At 33.5% G+C, this 24,943-nt stretch overlaps 3 protein-coding genes across 3 annotated transcripts in view; 1 reads left to right on the forward strand and 2 right to left on the reverse strand.

Moving 5' to 3' along the window:
- Positions 1–937: 937 nt before the first annotated feature.
- LOC107412799 (ankyrin repeat-containing protein NPR4-like) lies at positions 938–7,740 on the forward strand. Its single transcript, XM_060819562.1, has 3 exons — positions 938–1,103; positions 1,200–1,522; positions 7,405–7,740. Exons 1-3 carry the CDS (start codon positions 938–940, stop codon positions 7,738–7,740), a joined length of 825 nt encoding a protein of 274 aa, XP_060675545.1.
- A 4,529-nt stretch (positions 7,741–12,269) lies between these two features.
- On the reverse strand, positions 12,270–14,535 carry LOC125421314 (ankyrin repeat-containing protein At5g02620-like). Its single transcript, XM_060819563.1, has 3 exons — positions 14,523–14,535; positions 13,765–14,303; positions 12,270–13,094 (listed from the first exon to the last, which is right to left on the reverse strand). Exons 1-3 carry the CDS (start codon positions 14,533–14,535, stop codon positions 12,270–12,272), a joined length of 1,377 nt encoding a protein of 458 aa, XP_060675546.1.
- A 3,749-nt stretch (positions 14,536–18,284) lies between these two features.
- Positions 18,285–24,943, reverse strand: part of LOC132804939 (uncharacterized) — a 100,383-nt gene continuing 93,724 nt past the window's right edge. Inside the window, exon 2 of the mRNA XM_060819381.1 lies at positions 18,285–18,595. Within this exon, the coding sequence (XP_060675364.1) occupies positions 18,300–18,595 (296 nt within the window). The 3' untranslated portion in view covers positions 18,285–18,299. The remainder of the gene's footprint in view (positions 18,596–24,943) is intronic.

A 24,943-nucleotide genomic window follows, 5' to 3' on the forward strand; every position in this document is an offset into this window, starting at 1 on the left:
ATGGGCATGCAAGCAGATTTTTTTCTTTTTCTTTTTATTTTATTTTTTTCTTTTGTTCACACAAATACAGTGAAGTCTCAGGGAATGAAAACAAAAGTCATGTATCAAGAAGGAGGAGAAGGTGGAGTTGGATCATTGGACAGTGTAAGAACAGATCAGAGAATTAAGGCTCTGGTGCATTGGCATATTCAAGCCACCAAGACAATGTCACGTGTTTGCCAACGCGAACCCCACGTGTTTGCTTTACAAAGATTGTTCCAAAATTTCATTTTGTTTTATGTAATTATTATTTGGCTACGTCTCACTTTTAAACAGGCTTTTGTATTGATCCGCAATGTATAAAATAAAGTTGTAATTAATTCACTCAGCATCAATTCATGAGATGAGATTATTCTTTTCTTTTCTTTTTTTCTTGTTTTGCTAGTGTGGCGGGCCCCAGGCATCCTACCCCAACGGTCGAACCCCGCATCACAGCGTGGGTTGTGCTGTGCCCTGCCACTTGAGCTGTCAGTGCGACCCTCCATAAGGTGAGATTCACGCAATTAATCATATGGAAAATGAATATTAGAAAGCTGACGTGGTGGAGGTCAGAAAGATTCACACAATTAATCACATGGAAAATGAATATTAGAGAGCTGCTTGTCATATGGAAACTGAATATTTGACAACTGACTTGGTGGAGGTCAGAAAGCTGACTTGGTGGGGGTCAGAAAATGAGTCAAAAAAAAGAACAATTGAGGTTTCGTTTCAATAAAGGAAAAAAAATAAAAAATAAAAACTCTTACCACACCAATTATTGACCCAAACCATTGTTAGGAAAAGTAAAAATGTATAAATCAAAACATTGCTCATATGGACATATAAAATCTTGGCTATCTTATATAAAGGTCTATCTACCAAAATTAATGTACTATGCTATCAAATTGGAGAGGTAAATATGATGGATCCTGAGTTATACAAAGCTGCAATTGATGGAACCTTATCTGAAAAAACATTGAGAGCTGCTGCTGATTCAAATCAGCTGGTTACAGGAGGGAAAAAGAGCAACATTCTTCATGTAGCTGCAAAATCTGGTAATTTGCAAATTAACACAGAAGAAGAAGGTGATGATGATCATAGGCATGGTCATCCTCTGCTCCGTTTCCTTTACCATCAAAACGCCTAAGTGAACACTCCGCTTCATACTGCTGCAAAATCAGGGCATGTTGAAATGGTTAGGTTTCTGATTGTTAAGGCAAGAAAGATGGATGCTCAACAAAAGAGAAAGCTAGTGACTATGAAGAATTTTGAGGGAGATACAGCTCTCCATGAAGCTGTTCGACATAATCGATTCGAGATTGTCAAGTTGCTTATTCATGAAGATTCCAATTTGGCTTCTGTTTTGAATGGCTATGGAGAATCTCCTCTTTTCATGGCTGTCGCTAGATGCTTTTACGAAATTGGCCTTTTCATCTTGAATGCTACTGCTCCCAATAATTGCTCTTTTGATGGAAGGAACGGCATGAATGTCTTGCATGCAGCTGTAATTCGAGCTCCAATTCCTAGTACTATTACAACTACTCTGCTCCATCTTCCCCTGTATATTCATTATTTGTATTATTATGTACTTTCTTAGTTGCACTATTTGATCAATTCCTATATATATATATATATATATGCAGAATTTATACACGAGGTGCTTTTCAAACTTTCTTCTTCTTCAATGTTGGAAAAAGCTGATGATTTTGGGTGGATTCCTCTTCACTATGCAGCACACTTAGACAATAGAGAACTCATTGAACTATTTATAGATCATAACAATTCCCTTGCTTAAAAAAAGAACAAAAAGGGTATGTCTTGTTGTGGTTCTCTGACGACCACTTTAGAGAAGAAATATGAGAAGAAAAATAAAAAGAATTCTATTACTCTCTTGGAAATAGAATATAAAAATAAAAACTTTTCTCGTGGAGGATTCTCATGTGGAACCTCTCTCTACACTGTCAAATTCTCGCTGGAATTGCTCACTTTTTTCTCAAGCTCTCTCTGGAACTTAAACACTAATCTCAACACTCCTCACTTGGATGATATTGAGGTTGCACCACTTGGCTTGGCTTGCATGCAATGAGATGGAGCCTATTTATAGGCTCACAAATTCGGTGCATGTCCTCCATTTTCAACCTCTTCTGACGTTCAGCACCAACCTTCTAACATTGCCTACAATTGTTGAGCAAGTTGGAGTTCGATGTTAAATGTAGCAATGACCATTGTCAAAAATGGTGAGCTACTGGTTTCACACTGTCGGTGCAGTGTGGTGCGGGCTGGACTTCACAATTCTCCCCCTCCAGCCGCATTTAAACTGATGGTCATCTGCCATCCATTCCAACTATGTCTCTGCACAGCTTCAGCTTCTCTTGAGCAACAACTTTTGTTAACATGTCTGCTGAATTCTCCTTTATGTGATCTTCATCAGTTTTAGCAACTATTGATTTATTATTTCGCGTATCCAATGATAGCGATTGTCAATGTGCTTTGTACGGAGAATGATACATTGAATTTTTGCTCAAATCCATGACACTTTGGTTATCACAATGTATCTTGTAGTCTTCTTGCTTGATGCCCATTTCTGTGAGAAAACGCTTTAACCACAACATTTCCTTACCCGCTTCCGCTGCGACAATGTACTCTGCTTCAGTAGTGAATAAAGCAACACACTTCTGCAACCTTGACTGCCATGACACAGCTCCCCCGTAAAAGTGTAGAGATAACCTGATGTAGACTTTCTATTATCAACGTCTTCGGCCATATCTGCATCTGTATAGCTTTCTAAGATTGGATCACCTCCCCCATAGCACAAACACAGCTTCGATGTATCTTTAAGATACCTGAGAATCCATTTGACTGCTTCCCAGTATTTCTTTCCAGGATTTGAAAGAAATCTGCTCACAACACCTACTGCATGAGCAATGTCTGGTTTGGTACACATCATTGCATACATCAGACTTCCTACCGCTGAAGAATATTGTACTGAAGCCATCTCCTCTATCTCTTCTTTGGATGAAGGGCACAATCTTTTGCTCAACTCGAAATGATTTGCAAGTGGAATGCTGACCGGTTTGGATTTATCCATGTTGAATCTCTTTATCACCCGTTCAACATACTTCTCTTGAGATAGCCATAACCTTCTATTCTTCCTGTCTCGGATTGTTTGCATTCCCAAAATTTGTTGAGCTGGTTCTAAGTCTTTCATATCAAAGGACTTAGACAATTTTTTCTTCAGCTGACTAATCTTCATTGCATCTTGTCCAACGATCAACATTTCGTCCACATATAGCAAAAGTGCAATGAAGTTTCCACCTGAAAATTTTTTAATATAAACACACTGGTCTGCTGCAGTCCTTTTATACCCTTGACTCACCATAAACGAGTCAAACTTCCTGTACCATTGTCTTGGTGCTTGCTTGAGGCCATACAAGCTCTTCTTCAACTTGCATTCAAGGTTTTCTTTCCCTGAAACCTTAAATCCTTCTGGCTGCTCCATGTAGATTTTCTCATATAAATCACCGTGAAGAAATACTATCTTCGCATCCATCTGTTCAAGCTCTAGGTTTAGACTTGCTACTAAACCAAAAATGACTCGAATTGAAGTCATTTTACCACTGGTCAAAAAATCTCATCAAAGTCAATTCCTTTCTTCTGAAGAAAAACTTTGACCAACAATCGGGCTTTGTGTTTCACCACCCTTTCGCTGCCATCTTTCTTGAGCTTGAACACCCATTTATTCTTTAGTGCCTTTTTTCCTGTTGGAAGCTCAACCAACTTATAAGTATGATTTTTCTGCAAGGATTCCATCTCATCTTGCATTGCTTGAAGCCACTTTTCCTTGTCTTGACGAGAAACAGCTTCCTGGAAACTTTTTGGCTCTCCCTCTTCAGTAAGCAGAATATACTCAGATTCTGTAAATCTCTTTGATGGAATTCGGCCTCGCTCAGATCTCCGAACTTGTAAACCACTGGTTTCAGGAGGTGTACCATCATCTGACCGCTGTGATGGCCCTGCAGCTGCTTGAGAGGATTGAGTCTCCCCCTACTCAATATCCCCTTCTTCCTCATGGTCTGCTTCTGGTATATCTTCATGCACCTCATTATCCTCTGTGGCTATTTGTGCTGGTGCTGGATTAGGACCAAAATTCTTAGTACTAGAACTATAATTAGGAGACATTCTGGGCTTTTCAATGTCTTTCATTGTCTGGTTTTCATGGAATACTACGTCTCTGCTTCTAATAACCTTCTTTGTTTTTGGGTCCCATAAGCTGTATCCGAATTCTTCATCTCCATATCCTATAAAGATGCATGGAATAGATCTTGCATCGAGCTTCTGTCTGAACTCCTTGGATACATGTACATAAGTTAAACAACTGAACACTCTTAAATGAGAGTAGGAGGGAATCTTACCCGACCACACTTTCTTTGGAATTTCAAAATTCAATGGTACTGACGGTGATCTGTTGATTAAGTAGCAGGTGGCACGAACAGCTTCTCCCTAGAATGGCTTTGACAGCTTAGCCATACTGATAATACTTCTGACCTTTTCCATAATGGTTCGGTTCATTCTTTCGGCTATTCCATTATGTGGTGGGGTGCGAGGGACCATCTTCTCATGTCGAATACCGTGTCTTCTGCAGTAGGCATTGAACTCCTTGGAAGTATACTCGCCTCCATTATCTGAGCGGAGACATTTCAGCTTCTTTCCTGTTTCACGCTCTACCATGGTATGAAACAGTTTGAAGTAATCCAATACCTGGTCCTTTGTCTTCAAGAAATATACCCACACCTTCCGAGAAGCATCATCAATGAAGGTCAGAAAATATTTGTTGCCACCTAATGATTCCACCTCCATGGGACCACAAACATCAGAGTGCACCAGACTAAGCAACTCTGATCTTCTCGATGCAGAGGAACTGAAGGAGACTCTATGTTGCTTACCAAACAAGCAGTGACTACAAAGATCTAGCGCAACATCCTTGCAAACAGTGATAAGCTTCTTCCTTACCAAAGTGGACAATCCTTTTTCACTCATGTGACCGAGTCTCTGGTGCCACAGATTTTGAGATGCCTCTCTTTCTGCAATATTGACGCTATTTGCACATATCTTCACATGAATCTTGTACAGCGTTCCACAAATATGTCCTCGGGCAACAACTATGGCACTTTTTGTCATTTTCCATGTGCCTTTGCTGAAGTAGTTGTCATAGCCTTGCTTGTCTAAGGCTGCTCCCGAAAGTAGATTAAGCCGAAGATTTGGAACATGACGGACATCCTTCAAAGTGATTGTACAACCAACATTCATTTTTACCTGAATATCACCAGTTCCCATAATCTTTGCAAAACTGGAATTTCCCATCTTACCGTACCAAAGTCTCCTGCTTTGTATGTTTTGAAGAAATCTCTATGTGGAGTGACATGGTAGGATGCTGCAGTATCGACTACCCACTCAATGTCTTGGGTTGATATATGAAGGCATGTCTCTTCTTCGGTGGAGCAGAGCGCCACTTCTCCTGTAACAGTGACTAGTGTCTCTCCATCCTTCTTCGGCTAATTACCTTGGAGTCTCTGCTCTCTCAACAACTTTCTGCAGTTCTTCTTCATGTGACCCTCCAAGCCACAATGATAGCACTTATATGATGATTTTCTGCCGTCTGTAGATCTGCCTCTGCTCTTGCTTCTGCCTCTCCCCTTATCTCGACCACCTTTTTGCTGTCTTCCTCTTTCTGTGATGAGGGCATGTGACTGATCCATGCTAATGTCCTTTCTCCTGGCCTCTTTATTAAATAGGGCATCCTTAACCATAGACATAATAAGTTTGCCATTCAGGGCCGAATTGCTGAGAGAGACTACCAATGTCTCCCAACTATCTGGAAGAGAGCTTAGAAGTAGGAGGGCCTGATCCTCATCCCCTAGTTGGTAATCCACAGTAGATAGTTGATTTACCAAGCTCTGGAACTCACTGGTATGCTCGGCTACAGAAGTTCCACTCTGTAATTTTAGATTTACCAATCGCTTAAGGAATAGGGCTTTGTTCCAAGTAGTCTTGGCCTGGTACGTGTCCTCCAATTTTGTCCAGAGGGCATATGCATCCGTTTCCTTCGCTACATGATGGAAGACACTGTGGTCGATCCATTGCCTAATCTGACCGATCGTTTTCTTGTTTAATTTCTTCTATTCTGCTTCTTTATTGGGATTGAGATTTTCTCCTTTAGCTTCTATAGGATCAAACAGATCCTTACAATTGAGGAGATCTTCCATCCGAGGTCTCCAAAGTATATAATTTATGGCAGTGAGCTTAACCATAGCTCCCGAAGATGATTTTTCCATTGACATTATGGCTTGACCAAAAATGGAGCCGAATTTGGCAAAACGGAGTTAACCGTTGCGTCCGGAACGGCCGAAAAATGGTGGACTTGACTCTTCCGAGGTCAAAATATAATTACCAGAATTTTTAGGGCAAAAATATAATTTCATAAAAATTCTGGATCAACCTGTAAATACAGAAACTACAGGGGTTAATCTGTAATTTCTAACAATTCAAGGGCTGTTCTGTAATTTCAAAAACTTCTGATGACGTGGCAGATTGTGTTGACGTGTCAACACGTGGCAAATGATGCGGCGATTGCGTGGCTGACGACGTGTCGAGTCGCATGGCAGATGAACGTGTCTGCTGACGTGGTCGTCTTCAACCCCCCAGATAACGCATGCAGCGCGTGAGGCGCATGATCTGCTGTAGAAAATTTCAGGCAGCACGTGAGGGCCCGTTAGGATCTTCATTTCTCTCCGACGAACTTGGTTGTTCTCGTATCGTTGATTAATTTCGCCTGGTATTGTCAAATTATTTATTTGAGCAACTTTTAGAAACACCAACTTGAAGAATAGAGGCTCTATTTCTTCAAATTTTGAACCCAAGCTCTCGACCTGGAGCTCTGATACCACTTGTTGTGGTTCTCTAACCACTTTAGAGAAGAAATATGAGAAGAAAAATAAAAAGAATTCTATTACTCTCTCGGAAATAGAATACAAAAATAAAAACTTCTTTCGTGGAAGATTCTCACGTGGAACCTCTCTCTACATTGTCAAATTCTCTCTGGAATTGCTCACTCTTCTCTCAAGCTTTCTCTGGAACTTAAACACTACTCTCAACACTCCTCACTTGGGTGATATTGAGGTTGCACCGCTTGGCTTGGCTTGCATGCAAAGGGATGGAGCCTATTTATAAGCTCACAAATTCGGTGCATGTCCTCCATTTTCAACCTCTTCTGACATTCAGCACCGACCTTCTGACACACAATTGTTGAGCAAGTTGGAGTTTGGTATTAAATGCAGCATTGACCATTGTCAAAAATGGTGAGCTACTGGTTTCACACTGTCGGTGCAGTGTGGTGCGGCTGGACTTCACATGTATGCCCTTCACATTTCAGCAATGAAAGGGCATGTTGATGTGGTTAGGACATTAATCAACAAATGTCCCGACATTTGTGAGTTGAAGGATGACAGAGATCGGACCGCTCTTCATGTTGCTGTGGAAAGTAGAGAGGAAGAGATGGTGAAATTTTTATTGGAATCAATAGCATTTCAGGATCTTATAGTTGAGAAAGATAATGAAGGAAATACAGCTTTGCATATATCCTCCGTGGAGGAGATTACAAAATTTTACAAATTCTGGCAAATGACTCAAATATTGACAGAGCGGCTACAAACAAGGGTGGCATGACATTTGCGGACATTATCCTATCAACCAATCTACTCAACGATACTGAAATTGTAAGTATTCATGCATGATTTGTCCCACGTTACAAAACATATGAATATTAAAAATGGTCCACCTTCTAATCTAATACCATGTTAAATTACTATTATTTCTAACTCTAAGACAATGTTGAATTACCATTATTTCAAAATTTTGAAGTGTTAGGAAAAGGGTGGTTTCATTATGATGATTTAAAAGACTTCAAAGCTTAATTAGATTAGTATAGGCTGTAGCTAATAGCTAGATATGTTATTTTCTTATGAAAAAGCATACCATTGGTTAAAGCAATTAAGATAGAAAATAACATGTGTGTCTATGCAGCTTGAAATAATGTCAGAGTTGGAAAGAGAGGTTGGATTACTTGGGCTGGAAAGGAGGTTGATAAGAGAAACTAAAGAAGCAGAGAATGCTTAAATGAGTAAACAACAAAAGCAGCACACAGAGCACAAGAAATCGGAAGAAGGAAAAAAAGGTAAAGATTTAGCAAATCTCTGTTTAGTGATAGCCACAGTCATCGCCACCGTAACATTCGCAGCAGCTATCCAAATCCCCGGTGGATATGACAACCAAGGCATTGCAATTTTAAAGGGAAGATCAGAGTTCACAGTTTTCATGGTCTATGATTTACTTGCTTTTTTCTTGTCCACTTTATCCATTCTCATCCAATTTAGTTTACCGGCATTGGGTTTTACCTGCCGTTTCACAATGATTTTGACGACCATTTTAACAAGTGCTTCGCTAGGCTTTATGATGCTTGCTTTTGAGCAAGGTATAAAGGCAGTACTCTCCCCTGGACCAGCACAATGTTAATTACATTTTCAATGTTGCTCTGTAAAAAAGGAAAACTGTACCAAATTTGATATTATTGTTACTAAACTTGTGGGAAAAAAAAAAAAAACTTGAATGACCTAGATGGTTGTCGTAATTAAGATATTAATGTTACAAAAATTGAGTGGGTTTTTTCCCATTGTTATATGGATGATTCGGAACATCTGATAGGTTCATATGTAGTGCAATATTAACCATATAGTTCTAATTTTTATTTCTTAGAATTATGTTTCTATTCTTCTTTCGGTAACTACACAATCTTAGATTTGGAGAACTTTGTTTTTAAGGAAAGTGGTCGACATGTACGTTATCAAAGAAGTCTGATTACTTCTTGTTTTCTATGGCTTGAGGTCTTCGTAGTTATTTATGGATTTTTCTTCAAATTAATTTATAAAGTTTATTTTGGATCTTTATGGTTCAATACATCTTGCGAACTATTTCTAATGTTTACACCCAAAAAAAAAAAAATTCTAATTTTTCTTTTTATATATATAAATAGTGCATCGACTATATAATCCTATATTCCATTTCGTAGAATTATAGTGTATGCAATCTCAGAATTGGAAAACTTTGATACATTAGGACCATGGTCAAGATTGGTATATGTAATCAAAATATTGCACATTGCCAAGCTCTGTTTTTAAACAGAGCAACTTTGCCTAATAACAGGAATTTTATTTGGACATAGCAGAGCATTTTTGTCCTAATCAAAGGTTATTAGTCTAGTGATTGGAAAAATGATCAGCCAATGCTGGCTGAAGAAACTCTATTTTAATCATTTTTGAAATTTCTGAACTCATTCCCTAATTCAGTAGTTTTATAATAAACAATATCTAATTCTCAATTTAATTTAATTTAATTTAATAAAGAGCCAATTAATCTATAAAAAGTACAACTTATGTTATGCTTGCTTTTATTTTCATATATAAATGTATAATTCTTATCACATGGGAAAAATCTGTAAAACTTACAAAATTAAAATGTTATGTTATGTACAAATATATGCTTCTCATTGCATGGCACAAATTTAGCCTTTAGATTAGATTTTGTTGATATGTTGCAAATTGATAGATCCTCGAGTTCTTTATAGGTAAAGAGAATTTTGTCCATCCGAAAGACATTATGATTTTCTATTTTATGAGGCTTATAGACAACTAAAATAGCAAAAATCAAAGACAAAAAAAAAAAAAAAAAAAAACTGTCATGACAAATAAAAGTAAAAGAAAAAAGTATTCTGATCATTTCCATAAACAATATGCTTCTTAAATCTTATTTTCAAACATGAAAAGCATAATCAAATGTTAGAAGTTAGACAATGTTATAAGTTATCATCATCATTCCTTTTATTAATATACGGAATAAAACTAACGTATAAAATACCTTAAGATCTTTTGGCATTGGTGTACCACTAATCATAATACAATGATTACTTGGTATCTCATCCAAACTTTTAGCTCTTTGGTTTGAAGGATTCTTTATAAAATGCCCCCTACAATAAGAACGAATGACAACTGAATGTCCTTAATGTCAAACAAATCTCCCACACAACAAAATAGGCAATTTGATAAAATCTTGCAAAGAAATATCAAAACAGTTTGAACTAAAATAGATAACAAGCTGTTATGAGTAGTAGTATAGATTTTTGCTAATTAATTTATAAGCTCACTAAGTGGTGATTCGAAGTTTAGCATGACAATAAACTTTTAAATCATAAAATGTAACAATACATTTGAAATTGAATTTGAAACATTTTAAATTTTGGTAACAATTTATTGAAAACATATCTAGATTACTTTAATGACCTTATTAGTAATAAGAAACTAAGAACAAACAATTCATCCAAAAAAGCAAAGAATAAACATGTTACATTTAGCAACAAGTTATTTTCACTCAGAAGAAAGGAATTTCATAGTATACAACACTAAAATTGATACATGTCAAAACAAATGCATATTACCATATATGCTACTTATTCTCTCCAAATTGATACATGCCAAAATAAATACCAGAAATTGAGGGGAAAAATGTTTTGGAAATTGCTTGAAATTTAGGTTAATTGCAGTTTTAAAGGGAAGAACACAATTCACAATTTTCATTGTCCATGATTCGCTGGCTTTTTGCCTGTCCGTTTTCTCCATTCTTATCCAATTTAGTTCACCAGCATTTGGAAAATTATTCACCCGTTATTTCACAATGAATGTGGAAACCTGTTTAACAAGTGCTTCACTTGTCTTTATGGTGTTTGCTTTTGAGTAAGGTATAAAGGCAGTACTCTCCCCTGGCCAAGCACAAATTTTTTTGAACATTCCATTCATGGCCACCGTCACAGTAACCTCAATGTTGGTTAAATTTCCAATGTGCTTTTGTAGTGAAAGGAAACATGTACTAAAAATTGATATTTTTGTATTAAAATTGTGAAGAAAACATGAAGGAGCTAGAGGGTTGAAATTAAGATATTATTGTTACTAAAATTGATTGGGTTTCCTCATATTATTTCTTTCCTTTTGTTATCTGGATGATTTGGAACATGTGATAGCTTCAGATCCAGCACCATATGATCCTATTGTTTATTTCATAGGGTTATAGTATGTTTTAATCTTAGATTTGGAAAACTTAGACCGTGGTCAAGATGTATGTAGTCAAAAGATAACACATTGCCATGCTTTATTCTTAATAAACAGAGCAACTTTTACAAATTGCCATCTTCTGTTTTTCGAAAATAGAGCTAACTTTCGCTAATAGTGGGGATCTGCTTAGAAATAAACAGAGCGCTTGTCTCTAAAGAAGATAAATATTGACTGAAGATGAACTTGCTGAGAGAGAGAACTAGCTACTATTGACCGAAGAATGAGTGGTGCAACTCCATGTCATCTTCATTGCGCGTAGCATCTCCTTCAGACATGCCGTCCACACAAATGAGTATCACATCAAACCAAATTCAATTGATTGTTGATATCCCCATACTTCAGCCAAATGAACCATCTCACACACATCTAAGCATCATCACCAAGCAAAATGGAAACAGTTGTTAAAAGAGATAAGTGCATGTAAAACAGCGCAAGGTGATAAGAAGCAGCACTTTCAAAAGTGTTGTTAGCTAAGTGTAATGTTTTGAATATTCTGTAAGTTTCGGTTTTGTATCATGTATATATTACAGTATATAAATATTGTAAACAATCAAGACTCAAGAGCATCAATACAAGTGTGAAGTATTCATACCATACAATATTACTATTCGTTCGCTCTCTTTTGCATTTACTCAAATATGAATTTCAACATCTTCTGGTGCTTTGATTTATTATTAAATTTTAATTCTCTTTTCTAAAACTTCATTTCTTTTTTAATTTTCTTTCCTCTCGGTCTTTTTCTCTTTGTTTTTTTTTTTTTTTTTTGCTTTTGTTTTTTTTTTCTAATTTTTTTTTCCAAGATCTTAATCAGAGTTGCAATGAAATTGTAACGATTTTTTTTCCAAACCAGGTACAAAAGTGTAATTAAAAAAAAAAAAAACTCATTAGTAATTAATTAAAATCAAATTGAAGGCAGTGCATTATATAATAAAACTATTAGTGGAGTTCACTAGAAGTACTTAACAATATCCAGCACAGCTAATACAATAAATAGGGAGTTCCAACATTGATATGCAATATGAATTTAAATATAATGTTTCAACTCCAGAGTCCAAAACGACTTCTGACACTGTTGCGAGGCTCAAATCTTCTAGCTCTTGCGCAAAACTTGGCCAGTAATAGAGACGGTAAAATAACAAAGATGAAGAAGCAAATAGACAAGATGGGAGTACCATTGGCAACAATATAATAGTCGTCCTTGTACGTCTTGTACATGTTGTGGTTTTCTGTTGTAGGGAAGACTATGTTTATACCATGGTCGAAAGCAAAAACCATCATGCAAAATGAGCCCATTGTAAGATATGCCGTCCAAGCAACTGGGAGTAAAGTGACTAAGAATAATTTCCGAAATAGCATGAGAAAAGAGTGAAGCAACAAGGACGCAGGAGATAGACCAAAAGCCAATTGATCATAATATAAAAACTGTCTGAATTCTCCACTTCGGTTGAGAACTGGTAGCCCTTGGTCGTTGTAACCACCGGGCATTTCCAAAGCGGCCTCAAAAGTGGCGGCAGCTAAGATTGTTGCTACCAGTAAATTGACCTCGGAGAAATCCTTCATCCTATTTTCAAATCCTCCTCCATCTTTAGATGGCTTCTTCTTGTCTGATGATACCATTACCATCTTTTCAAACTGTTTCCAGCCAGCTTCTTTGTTTTCTTCAACTTGTATTTCATCTTTTTTCTTTTCCTTGCTTTCTGCTTCATTAGTTTGCCGTTTACAGCCGGCTTCGTCTTCTTCAATGTGTATTTCGTCTTTTTTCTTTTCCTTACTCTCAGCTTCATTCATTTTTCTTGTGTCCAGCTTCTGTTCAGAACGTGGTGGTAAAATAATTTCTATCTCCAAACTCACCATGATCTTCAACTGGACCACATGCATGTATGTAATCCATTACACTTTTCAATTATATGAATCAGCTTGAAAATATTTATTAATGCCAACACACATGTCTTTGGATGCATGAAATTAACCAGTACTATAATTGCTTTCAGGAAGGAAGATCAGTATAGAGACAAAAAGTACTACAACACTAAACATATATATATGTAGATACACTATGATTAAATTATTGGGGTTAAATACATACCTAAAACACCTTAACTATATATTGGCATTATAAATAACGACCCTAACATTTCTTCTATAAAAAAGGAACCAAAAAAAAAAAAAAAAACACACTATAATTACATGAATATTAGTATTTCTTTTCAAAAAAGAATTATAAATCAAAGTATCAAATTGCCCTCTATAAATATAATAGAATTGAATATATATATATATATATATATATATATGGAATTTATTATTAGACCACTTCTACGTTTATTCTTTTATCTATTTTGCTTAATCTCATACCTAATAAATTTTTTTTTCCCCAAAGTTAATGCTTGGCTAATGATGTATTATGTATACCATCAAATATTCTCTATTGTACATATCTGAGTCATATTATATCATATATGCACATTAATTAGATGATGTAAGCCATGCATTAATATACAGTTCCATTTAGCATGTGTGCTAGAAAACTTACAATTACAGTATCCTGTAGCTCCTTATTTGATAGGATTATGTCAACAAATGTCTTTTTGTCCTTATTTGTAGCTCCTTTGTCAATTCTTGAGTCGTTTGTAAGAATTCTTAAAATATGGAAATCTACTACAGTAGCGGCTACATGCAAAGCTATATTTCCTTTATTATCTTTCAGGTTTATAAGATCCTGAAAAGCCATGGCCCATTCTTGGAAAAATTTCACCACCATAATCTTTCTACTTTCCACCGCAATATGAAGAGCTGTCCGACTGTTTTTATCCAACAACTCACAAACTTCTGGACAACTTTCCATCAGCACTCTAATGACAGCATCTTGTCCTTTCTTTGCTACAATGTGAAGGGCAGACATACCTTCTGTGTTCTTTGAGAAAGGAAGGCGCTTACTATCTTTGTTCAAAAATCGTTTAACAAGTACCTCATTGCCAATATGTGCGGCATAGTGAAGAGGAGTCCATCCACAATCATCAGCTTGTTCTAATGTTAAAGCTTGAAGTTTTTTAACAACCTGAAGCCCAAAATCTACATCGAAATCGACAAATTGTAGATTATGCCTAATTAGTTAAGGAAAGCACATATTTATATAACATATGAATTTAAATTGACTTCACTACCCATGTGATTTATATAGTTTTAATTGAAGGGAGGCTAAATGTTCAATTGAGATCTTCAATTTTTATTTTTGTTTGCAACAGCTAGAGAACTAAAAAATTGTTTAATGGTCAACTGAAAGAGGGATACCTGTGCATCCCATATTTTGACTATCTTGTATAAAAGACAAATAGGTGGTAAAAATGGCAGCCAAAGATTCTATTTTTGCTGCCTCAAAGATGCAAAGATGACAGATAAAAAAAAAATAATAAGGCTTTAATTACAAAATTCTGTTTTGGCTGCCTTTAAAATAACAAAAGAAGTATTCACTTATTAGAACGGCAGCCAAACTAGAACTTTTGACCATTCTTTTTCCTACAATTTCCTATATTGCCCAAAAATTGAAAAGAGTTAATTTCATCCAACTTCACAGAAGCTTATTTTAAATACAATTTGATCCCTCGGATTTAAAAATATCATAAATCTCCTCTCTAAGCCATTATTTTCCTTCCTAATTGTTTCATTCACACTACATGTGACAGCCCAAACCACCCGCATGCTATATTATTCTCTTACAACCCAGCTTTCAAGGTTTTAATAGGCCTCGCAAGGGAAAGATATCCACACCCACTTACATGGAGTGTTTCGTTCCCCTTTCCAACTGATGTGGGACTTCACAATCCTCCCCTCTTGGGGCCTAGCGTCCTTGCTGGCACACCGATCCGGGTCCGCCTCTGATACCATCTGTGACAGCCCAGACCATCCGCATGTGATATTGTCCTCTTTGGGCCTGGGGAATCCTCTTACAACCCAGCCCTCAAGGTTTTAAAAGGTCTCGCAAAGGAAAGGTATCCACACCCACTTATATGGAGTGTTTCGTTCTCCTTTCCGACCGATGTGGAACTTCACACTACAGGAATTAATATCATTGGCACCCCCTACTATACTTAAAACAAAGCTTTAATTTGATTCATTCGTCTGATTTAAAAAAATCATAAATCTCTCTTCCAGTTTTAAAAGTCATTAATTTTCTTCACTTATTATTTCATTCACACCTCTTCGATATCATATACATTCCTTATAACAGTACTAGTTGTAATTTTTAAAATCATAAAGATTAAATTGTAATTTACGAAAACCTTAAGGAGCAAGATGAAATATAGCCAATTAAAAATCAAGGGCTCAATTGAAAGATTTTAAAACATTAAGCTTTTGATGTAAATAATAAAATTAGAAGGAAGTAAAGTGCATTTGATCTTTATATATAGACAAATGTATAACATCCTAATTCGAAAAAAATACTCTGAATTCAAATTTTTGACCAAGTTTAACAAAGGTTGATCGAGGCTAACCAAATGAGTTCCACAATTAACTTTTTATTGTGAAAGAAATTATATGTTGATCAAAGTATCATAACAAAGTATTCGTCGACACGAGTTCATAAACTAGTAGTACGCCAAAATCGAATCTAAGAGTAGAAATTTATGATCAAAACAAGATGCAATCCGGACTGATCAGCGAGCTCAAAGTTGACTTTTTATTTATATGGATTTTGACATTGACTCCTATATTATATAATAGTGCTCATCGATACGAGTCTGTAAACTGACGGCATGCTTAATTTGGACCTATGGTTAAAAGTTATGGATCTATAAATTTATGTTGGTCTTTTTCAAAATTGATTTTCACTGGATAGTAAAATATTTGAGGGAGTCTTTAATTTGCTCCACATGTCACCAATTGGAAAATATAATGTGTCATGATAAAAGAGGACCACGTGTCACCTTGAATAAAAAAAATATTTTCTTTCTTTTCTTTTCTTTCCTTTTTCTTTTTCTATTTCTTTTTCCTCCCCTCTCTTCCCCCACCCCCCCCCCACGTGTAGAAATTAACCTCCTCTCTCTCTCTCTCTCTCTCTCTCTCTCTCTCCCCCCCCCCCCCCCCGATGGAAACTGCTCTCTCTCTTCCTCCCCTCTCTCGACTCTGGCAAATTCACCGTTGTTCCGATGACTATGGGCCACATGCGCTGGCCGTGAGGGAAGCCAACTTCATAGCAATGTCAGAGCCCAAATTTTCAGATCAACTACCGCCGAACGCGCTCAGATCTGAACGGCAAAGCTGGCAGTGGCGATTTCCCTTTTTTGGACTATTCCACCATTCCCTGGCGAACCTAACCAGTTTTCATACCTTACCCCCTTATTTTGACCTCCTGATCTCGTATATAACCTCCATTTGCCTAGATTCTAGACCCTTTGAGAGATACACTGAATTGAAATTTATCTAATACTTTTCGATTGTTTTATGATCACCGACGGCGAGATTGGGGTCTTTGAGCTAAGTATCCTCAATCCTTGTCTTCTAAGCTTTCATTTGATATATAATTTGCTAATTATGGTTATGTATTTAATATTTCATCATTTTTTAACTAAATTAGGAATTATTGTAGAAATTGGATTGTATTGGAAGTAGTCTTTAAGAAAGATTATCACATTAAACTTACAGTGGTTATTAAAGACTAATGGGATAATTGATTTTATGAAAGAAATTAATTGTAAATAGGAAAACCCCAAATTTTGAATGATAGACTGATTTGAGATTACTTTGTGGCTAGACTCTTATAAAGCCAAGTTAGTGTGAGTGAGTTTTAGAATATTTAGGATATTCTAGTACCGCTCGAAGATATATATATATATATATATCTATATTAATTGGGTAATATTTTTTTGTGTATGTTAGATATCTATTGGATCCGTGGCAAAACCTATAATAGAATAAGAAGGGACAACATCATTATAGTGAATGGTCCTTTCAAATTGTTTTTGGATTATTGTTGGCATATACTTTATGTTAATTAAGATTCTAAAAATATTAGAAAATATTATGTACGTTTTAAAAATTAATTTATTAATTAACAAAATTATTATTAAATTTTATTAAGCTTACAAATATAATGAATAAATTCATAAATACACTAACTCAAAATTTTAGAAGCTTTTGGACTCTATTAACCTTACATACAAACATGATAGATATTCGATGTGAGGGAAAATAAGGAAAGTTATTATTTCTATTTTTACCAAATAATAAAGTTAATTAACGCAAACTCACCTATGTATATATATATATATATATATATATATGTATAAATTAGTCTTTCATCATAATGTTTTAATAGTTTTTTTATTAGGACTTTACTTATTAATTTTTAGATCTTCAATTATTGAGATTTAAAGATGTAGTTAAGTTTTTATATAAGTTAAATAAAATATTAGAATTTTAAAACGACAATTCTAAATATATTTTTAAATCTCAACCTTTAAAGAGATCAAATAACTTATAGATAAAATACTAATAGAAAATCCATAGAAACATTCTAATGAGAAACTAACTAATATATATATATATAAATTTTACTATGCCGATATCCGAGCGAAATTTTATTATGTATATATATGACATTCAATTTTCCTACCAACTTGATATTCTCGATTTATATAAAATAAAAGTTTTCTTGGGGATAGCCGAGTGGACATTTTAATCTCCTATCCTTAATATCAATATATATATAGAGTAGTTTTATGGTGCGGACCACATATAAACCGATATTTTTTGGAAAAAAAGCCCCGGCTTTGCTGTGTATGCTGTGTACACATATAAATATATATGTAGGGGAATTTTACGGTGTGGATCAGTCCACATGTGGACCACAGCAAAAGCTGACGCTTTTTGGTGTGGATCGGTCCACATGCAGACGACACCTAAGCCGATGCTTTTTGGAAATTCTACGATGTTTTTTGGAAAAAAGCATTGGCTTTTACTGGGTATGTGTACACAGCAAAGCCGATGTTTTTTTTTAAAAAGTATCGGCTTATATGTGATCCGTATCTTATAACTTTTCAAAAAGTATCAGTTTAGATGTGATCCGTATCATAAAACTACTCTACATATGTATCTATATATAAACAACAAGATGCATCCAAGCCAAAAATAAAAAATAAAAAAAAGATAGAGAGATCCAACTAAATGTTTTAGCAATGGAGGAGAACTATAAATATAACGAGAATTTATGTCTTGAAGGAAAAGAATGCTTTTACCTGTCTTTGCGATGTCAAGTCTACCTGAGCAAAAAAGTATACGTGAGATAGTTCTTGGCAGTAAATAAGTGAGCTTAACCCTAGCATCACCTAGTGATTTACACTCTTCCCAAGTTAAAGGCACAGGACCTACAAGGGATATCGAAAAAGGATAGAATCTTTAGTCTAAATGATATCCAAACCTTTTTTTTTTTTCTTTTAACTTCTAAAATAAGGAGGAATTAATGAAATTTTATTTAGATGGAAAGTTTATTTTTGATTTTATCACTAGATCCAACTTATAAATACATAGTTCAATAGTCAAGTGATTTTACTTTGACCAATAACTCAGAAATTGGAGTCATTCACTTATGGTCCTTTTCAGCAATTTTTTTAAAAATGAAATTGTAAATTTTGATTTTTGTATGTCTAGAATTTAAAAATTTGAAGGGCAGTAATTTTTAAAACAATTTGATAAAAATGAAAATGGTAAATTTTATAAAGAACTTATTTTCTGGGTAAATATTATTATTACAAATGAATTTGTAAAAGAAACAAATTTATTTGAACTTTTTCATTTTTTATCCTAATTATAATTAAATTCTATATTTTTGAAAAACTATAATCATATTCATTTAACATTATAGACTATAACTATATTTTTATTTATTATTTACTTATACAATACTCTTTTTTAACATTCTTTTGTTAAATTAATTGGTAAAAACTAATAGTTAGTCTACTTTGATAGATTTAGAATACTAAAGGAATGTTAATTTTTTAATAATGATTTTTTAAAAATATACGATTTAAATATAATTATGGCAAAACTAGGGAATTTAAATAAAAATTTTCCTTTATAAAAAACTTATTAAAAAAAAAAAACTTATTGCAAATAAATGATGCCAATTCATATGTACGATTAAATATCTATGGTGGATATTACAAATAAAAATAATATAAACTATTAATAATTTATTATATTTTGTTATAGATTATAAAAACGATGAATAATATCTATATCAGGCTAACACTTGTAATTAACAGTTAAATAAAAAAAAAAGAAACTGTTAATAAAATTTGCAAAAAAACTTGTGTGATTTATCATTTAACAAAAAAAAAAAACAACACTTAGAAATTTCATTTAAAAAAAAAAAACATTTAGCGAGCTAAAGATGCAAAATGTAACCATTAAAATTTTTAATAAGTGCTATTAATTAAAGTGGATGTGAACTATGAAGATATATATATATATATAAATATGTATGTATGTATATAAAGAAAAAAGAACAATAAATAAATATTTTCCATTTTGTACATAAAATTATAAATAATACAAAGGCAGAAAAATATCACTATTTTCAACAATAAAACTAAAATATTTTTCTAATTAAAAAGAGTAAATATGGGAAAGTATGAAAGAATAAAAGAAAAGAAATTAATGTCATAGGGGATAAGTTAGTTAGTGATGATATACTAACGTCTTTTGGAGCGAATGGCGGCTATGTGCAAGACGTTCATGCTGTTCCTTCCTTGATAAGAGCAGTTTGGAGCATTGTTTAGGATATGCAGGGCAACTTGGTGAAAGCATCTATCCACCACCATGAAAAGAGGAGAGTCTCCTTCGCCATTTACTATGGTCGCCAAATCAGGGTCTTCTTCAATTAGTAACTTGACAAACTCCAAGTGATTATAGCAAACAACTTTATGGAGCGCTGTATCTTTCTCATTATTCTCCATGGTTAATAGACTCTTGCTTTGCTCAACATCTGTCTTTCTTGCCATTTCCACTAAAATTCTTACAGTTTCCAGATGCCCTAACTTTGCTGCAATGTGGAGTGGCGTGTTTCCTTCGTAGTTTTGCTAATCATCTTCTTCAAGTTTCCTTAGCTCCCCAAATTTAGCTGCGATATGAAGTATAGTGTTGTTTTGGCCGCGGGATCTGATGTTGTGCACATTACCAAACGGATTGCGATCGCTTAGTCCATCAATTGCAGCATTATACAATTCACCATCCATCGCAAGCTACCTTGCTAGATATTTTTGATCCAATCTCAACATTATCCCTTTCTCTCTCTATATATGTGTGTATATATATATATATATCGCATTTAATCATGATTATGTAAAAGAGTAACTAGCCTTGATCATTTGTATGGTCAAAATATTGACACATGTAAAGTGATTTTAAATCTAGAAAAATTTAATTGAAGCACTTGGTTTTGTAGGTGTAATAGGTTGCAAAATCTTGTATGATTTGTTATCATGGTACGAATCCGCATGACTAATTTAATATTCAAATTCAGTTAATATGACAGATTAATAACGAATAAACTCTTTTATATCTATTATATTAACAGGATATAATGATGAACTATGCAAATTATTTGTTTTATTTATTAAAAAAAGCATTTTAATAATTATATTATAGGTAGAAAGTAAATCTAGTTTTATGATTATGATCTTATTGTTTTAAACAATTTATGTTTATAATTTTATTTTTTCTTAAAATAATTTCTAATTTTCCTATCTTTAGTTCCTAATAATATGTATTATTTTATGTTTATTTAAACATATTTTAATAGCTAGAAAATTATATATTCTTTTTGGTAAAATAAATTTTATATATAAATACAATATAGAGAGATTTAAACCGTGTAAAAGCAGCACTTGTTATTGTAATATTTTCATGGGATATGAAAAACCACTTAACACTAATTAATCCAAAAAGACACCGAATCAAGTAAGTAGCATATGGGACGACTCAAAAAAATAAAAATAAAAAGGTAGCATATGGGTGGAAAAAATTTGCAATGCTCACGGGGAGTGTGCGGGCCACATGCCGAGTGTTGTGCGCTCCGCGTAAGCACTAGAAATTTTCTCCACATGGGGAGACGCGTGGATAATTATATCTGATTGGAACAGGTGCATTTTCCTATCCACTTCTACTTTTCTATTTTTTTTTTTTTTTACTTTTCGTACTTGAAAAATTCTATTTATTTTTATTTTTATATTTTTAAACAAAATTCTGAATCTTATTTCATTAAAAAATAAACAATAAATATTTTTGCATCCTTGTTTTACTAAATAGTTATAAATAATTTTTTTATTCTTTTTATTTCCTTTCCTTTTTAATTATTTTTTATCTTTTTTTAGTATTATTTTTTGTTCATCAGTTTTTAATTTTAGGTTTTCTTATTTTTCCCCTATCTTTCATTTTTTCGTTTCTTTTTTCTTATCCTTTTCTTTTTTTTTTATAATTTCTTTTTTCTTATCTTACTAGAAATTTTCTCCACATGGGGAGGCGCGGGATAATTATGTTCGATTGGGACAGGTGCATTTTGTTATCAACGCCTACTAATCTATTTCTCTTTTGACTTTTCCTACAAAACTTCTATTTATTTTTATTTTTATATTTTCAAATAAAATTTTGAATCTTATTTAATTAAAAAATAAACAATAAATATTTTTTGCGTCCTTGTTTTACTAAATAGTGATAAATATTTTTTTTATTTTTATTCCTTTAATTTTCTTGCTTTTTTAATCTTTTTTATCTTCTTTTACTATTTTTTTTTTTTTTGGCATCAGTTTTTAATTTTAGGTTTTCTTATTTTTCCCCTTATCTCTCATTTTTTCGTTTCTTTTTTCTTATCTTACTCTTACAGCCAATGGCCTGCCGTGAAGGTTGCCCAAGGTCAATGGATCTTAAGTATTTAGCAGTTGTATGAGTGTTAATTTCAAACCCTAAAGAAAAAAAAAATGGCTAAAAAAAATTCAAAAGGTATAAAGAAAATTTTAAAATATTTTTTATAATTTTATTTATAAATGAAGTGTGAAGAAAAAGTTTAACCGTGTAAAAAGCAGCACTCGTTGATGTAACATTTTCTTGGGATATGGAAAAACCCATTTATACTAATTAATCCAAGAAGACACCGGATCAACTATCACATTCACAAAACATATGGGACCCACATGCCGTGTGCTTTTGTATTTCTCTTTTGACTTTTCCTATCACGAAAATATCTATTTATTTTTATTTTTATAATTTTAAACAAAATTCTCAAACTTACTTCATTAAAAAAAATCAATAATAAGTATTTTTGCGTGCTTGTTTTCCTAAATAATTATAAATATATTTTTTTAATTTTTATTCCTTTCATTTTCTTTCTTTTTCAGTCTTTTTATCTTCCTTTTTAGTATTATTTTTTTCATCAGTTTTTAATTTTGGATTTTCTTATTTTTCCCCTTATCTTTCATTTTTTTCATTTCTTTTTTCTTATCTTTTTTAAATTTTTTTATTAGTTTTCATCTTTATTTTTTCCTCTAATTATTTATTTCTTCCCTTTAGATTTGTTTTTTCTCCTCTTTAATTTTTTTTTTCACTTTTGTTTATTTTTGTTACTTCCTATCCGTTGCATGAATGCTTGAATTGTTTCCTCCTCCTTCTTCTTCTTCTTCTTTTTACTCTTTTCCTTAGCTATATGGAAAAAAAACTTCATGCCTAGTACATACAAGTTTAATAATTAATATTTAATAATATAATAAGTTAATTAGATAAAAAAAAAAAGGTTAAAAAATATTAGATAAATGGCTTATCTAATTTAAAAATTAGGCCAACAGAATAACCGCAAGGGCTAATGAAAAGAAGTCTTAACCTAGAGTGCTGCTATTTACACCACCCAAATATCTCTTCCCACTGCAATTTTATATAAAATTACTAAAAACCCTTTTATTTTATTGTTTTTATATTTTAAAATTTTAAAATTCTTTTCTTCTCTAGTTTTTTTTCCAAAAGAGGAATGGATAAATCAGATTCTCAATAGATTCTTTTACAATTCCTGCTGTTAAACTAAGCTATTGAGGTTATAAAGAGAATGGCTAAACAATTTGTTTTAAGAAACATTAATTTCAAAATAAAAGAAAAATATAAAAGATATTTTAATGAAACTAAACTATCTATGTGCAGCTAAGGAAAACGATACCAGATGGTTGTCTAACAACACTATAACCCCATTGCATCACATACTCATTTGTTCGTTTAGAGAGAAATGAAAAAGAAAATTGGTTAAAAAATCAAAGGGAAAGAAAAAAGTCAAAGGACTTTTAATAATTAACATATAAAATGCACTGGGAATAAATATTTGAGTCGTGTAAATAGCAACTCTCCTTAACCTAATGACTTATCTAATTTACAGTCCTAATTATCTAGAACCATAGCTTCCCTCAGACCTAAATGGGCTTTTATCCATCTGCTAACAACAATTTATGGGCTCAGAGTAATTATGGGCGCATTTGCAAATCTTTTGTTTACTGTCGGTGGAGGGACTGAGCCTGTATCATTGTTATATTCAAAATGGACGGATCTAGCTTCATATATGAAAATTCGAGTTTCCTTACTATCTCTCTGAAGGAGATGGGCATCAGAGAAATTCTATTGATCTGTTTCGGTTTCTTCAAATCTGATTGCTCCACATAATCAGCACTTCATAGGTACGGTATTCCCTCCTTACGGTATAATAGCCCCCAATATTTAGGACCATTGCTCCCGCTCACCGCAAGAATAGTGGAGATTGCAGATAAAATTTAATATGTATTATGATCAGGTGCGCTGTCATGATGATATTCCTGGCGGGTATAATTTTATGTCTTAATATGGAGGAGATTACTATTCAACATGATATACAGATAGTCAATATGATAAAATATTGAAGATCATGACCAAGAAGAAAGGGGAAGGTGAATTGCTTGATGAGCAAGTTATTGCTAGTTGAAGAACAACATCATCTAAAACTGCCATTGAAAAGTTATTGAAAGTAACTAGTGGAATTAGATTCGTTAATGCTGATCATGAGAAGAAATTGGGAAGGTGTTGTATATTTTGATTACTTAAAAGCATAAAATCAGAGCGATGGCGATTCCCAATAGTTTGATTACTTACATCTTAACCGGAGACTTAATGCATAAACGTTTTCCAAAATCTAAGCTTGCATAAAATTCCTAATGCTCCGGACTCTTTGATCATAGCAATGAAGAATCTATAATGTCTTTTTGACTATAATTCTATGAACTAAAAATAGGATTGGTCAATGCACCAGATAGAAACCTCTTACATGTTCCTAACCATTCAAATAACAAAAAGAAAGAAATAAATAATAAACAAAAACAATCATATTTAGTGACAATAATACATCTTAATTTCAACAACCCCTCTAGCTCCTTCACAACTTTAGTATGATAACATCAATTTTAATTTTAGTATATTTTCTCTTTACTGCATAAATACATTAATAATGTAACTAACTGTCAGGACCTGTCTAAGACTCCTCATTGGAACCCTAGACAAATCCTGATCCCCGAGAAGCACCACCGAACCTTCCAATGGAAAATCAGACAGCATCTCCCCTAAGAGAAGAACTTACCACAAAATTTACCTGTATAAAAATGCACTCCTATATGGTACTACCTTATCCCTCCCACTTTACTACAATAATTTCCACA

This window comes from Ziziphus jujuba, chromosome 8, assembly GCF_031755915.1.
Source record: "Ziziphus jujuba cultivar Dongzao chromosome 8, ASM3175591v1".
NCBI lineage: Eukaryota > Viridiplantae > Streptophyta > Magnoliopsida > Rosales > Rhamnaceae > Ziziphus > Ziziphus jujuba.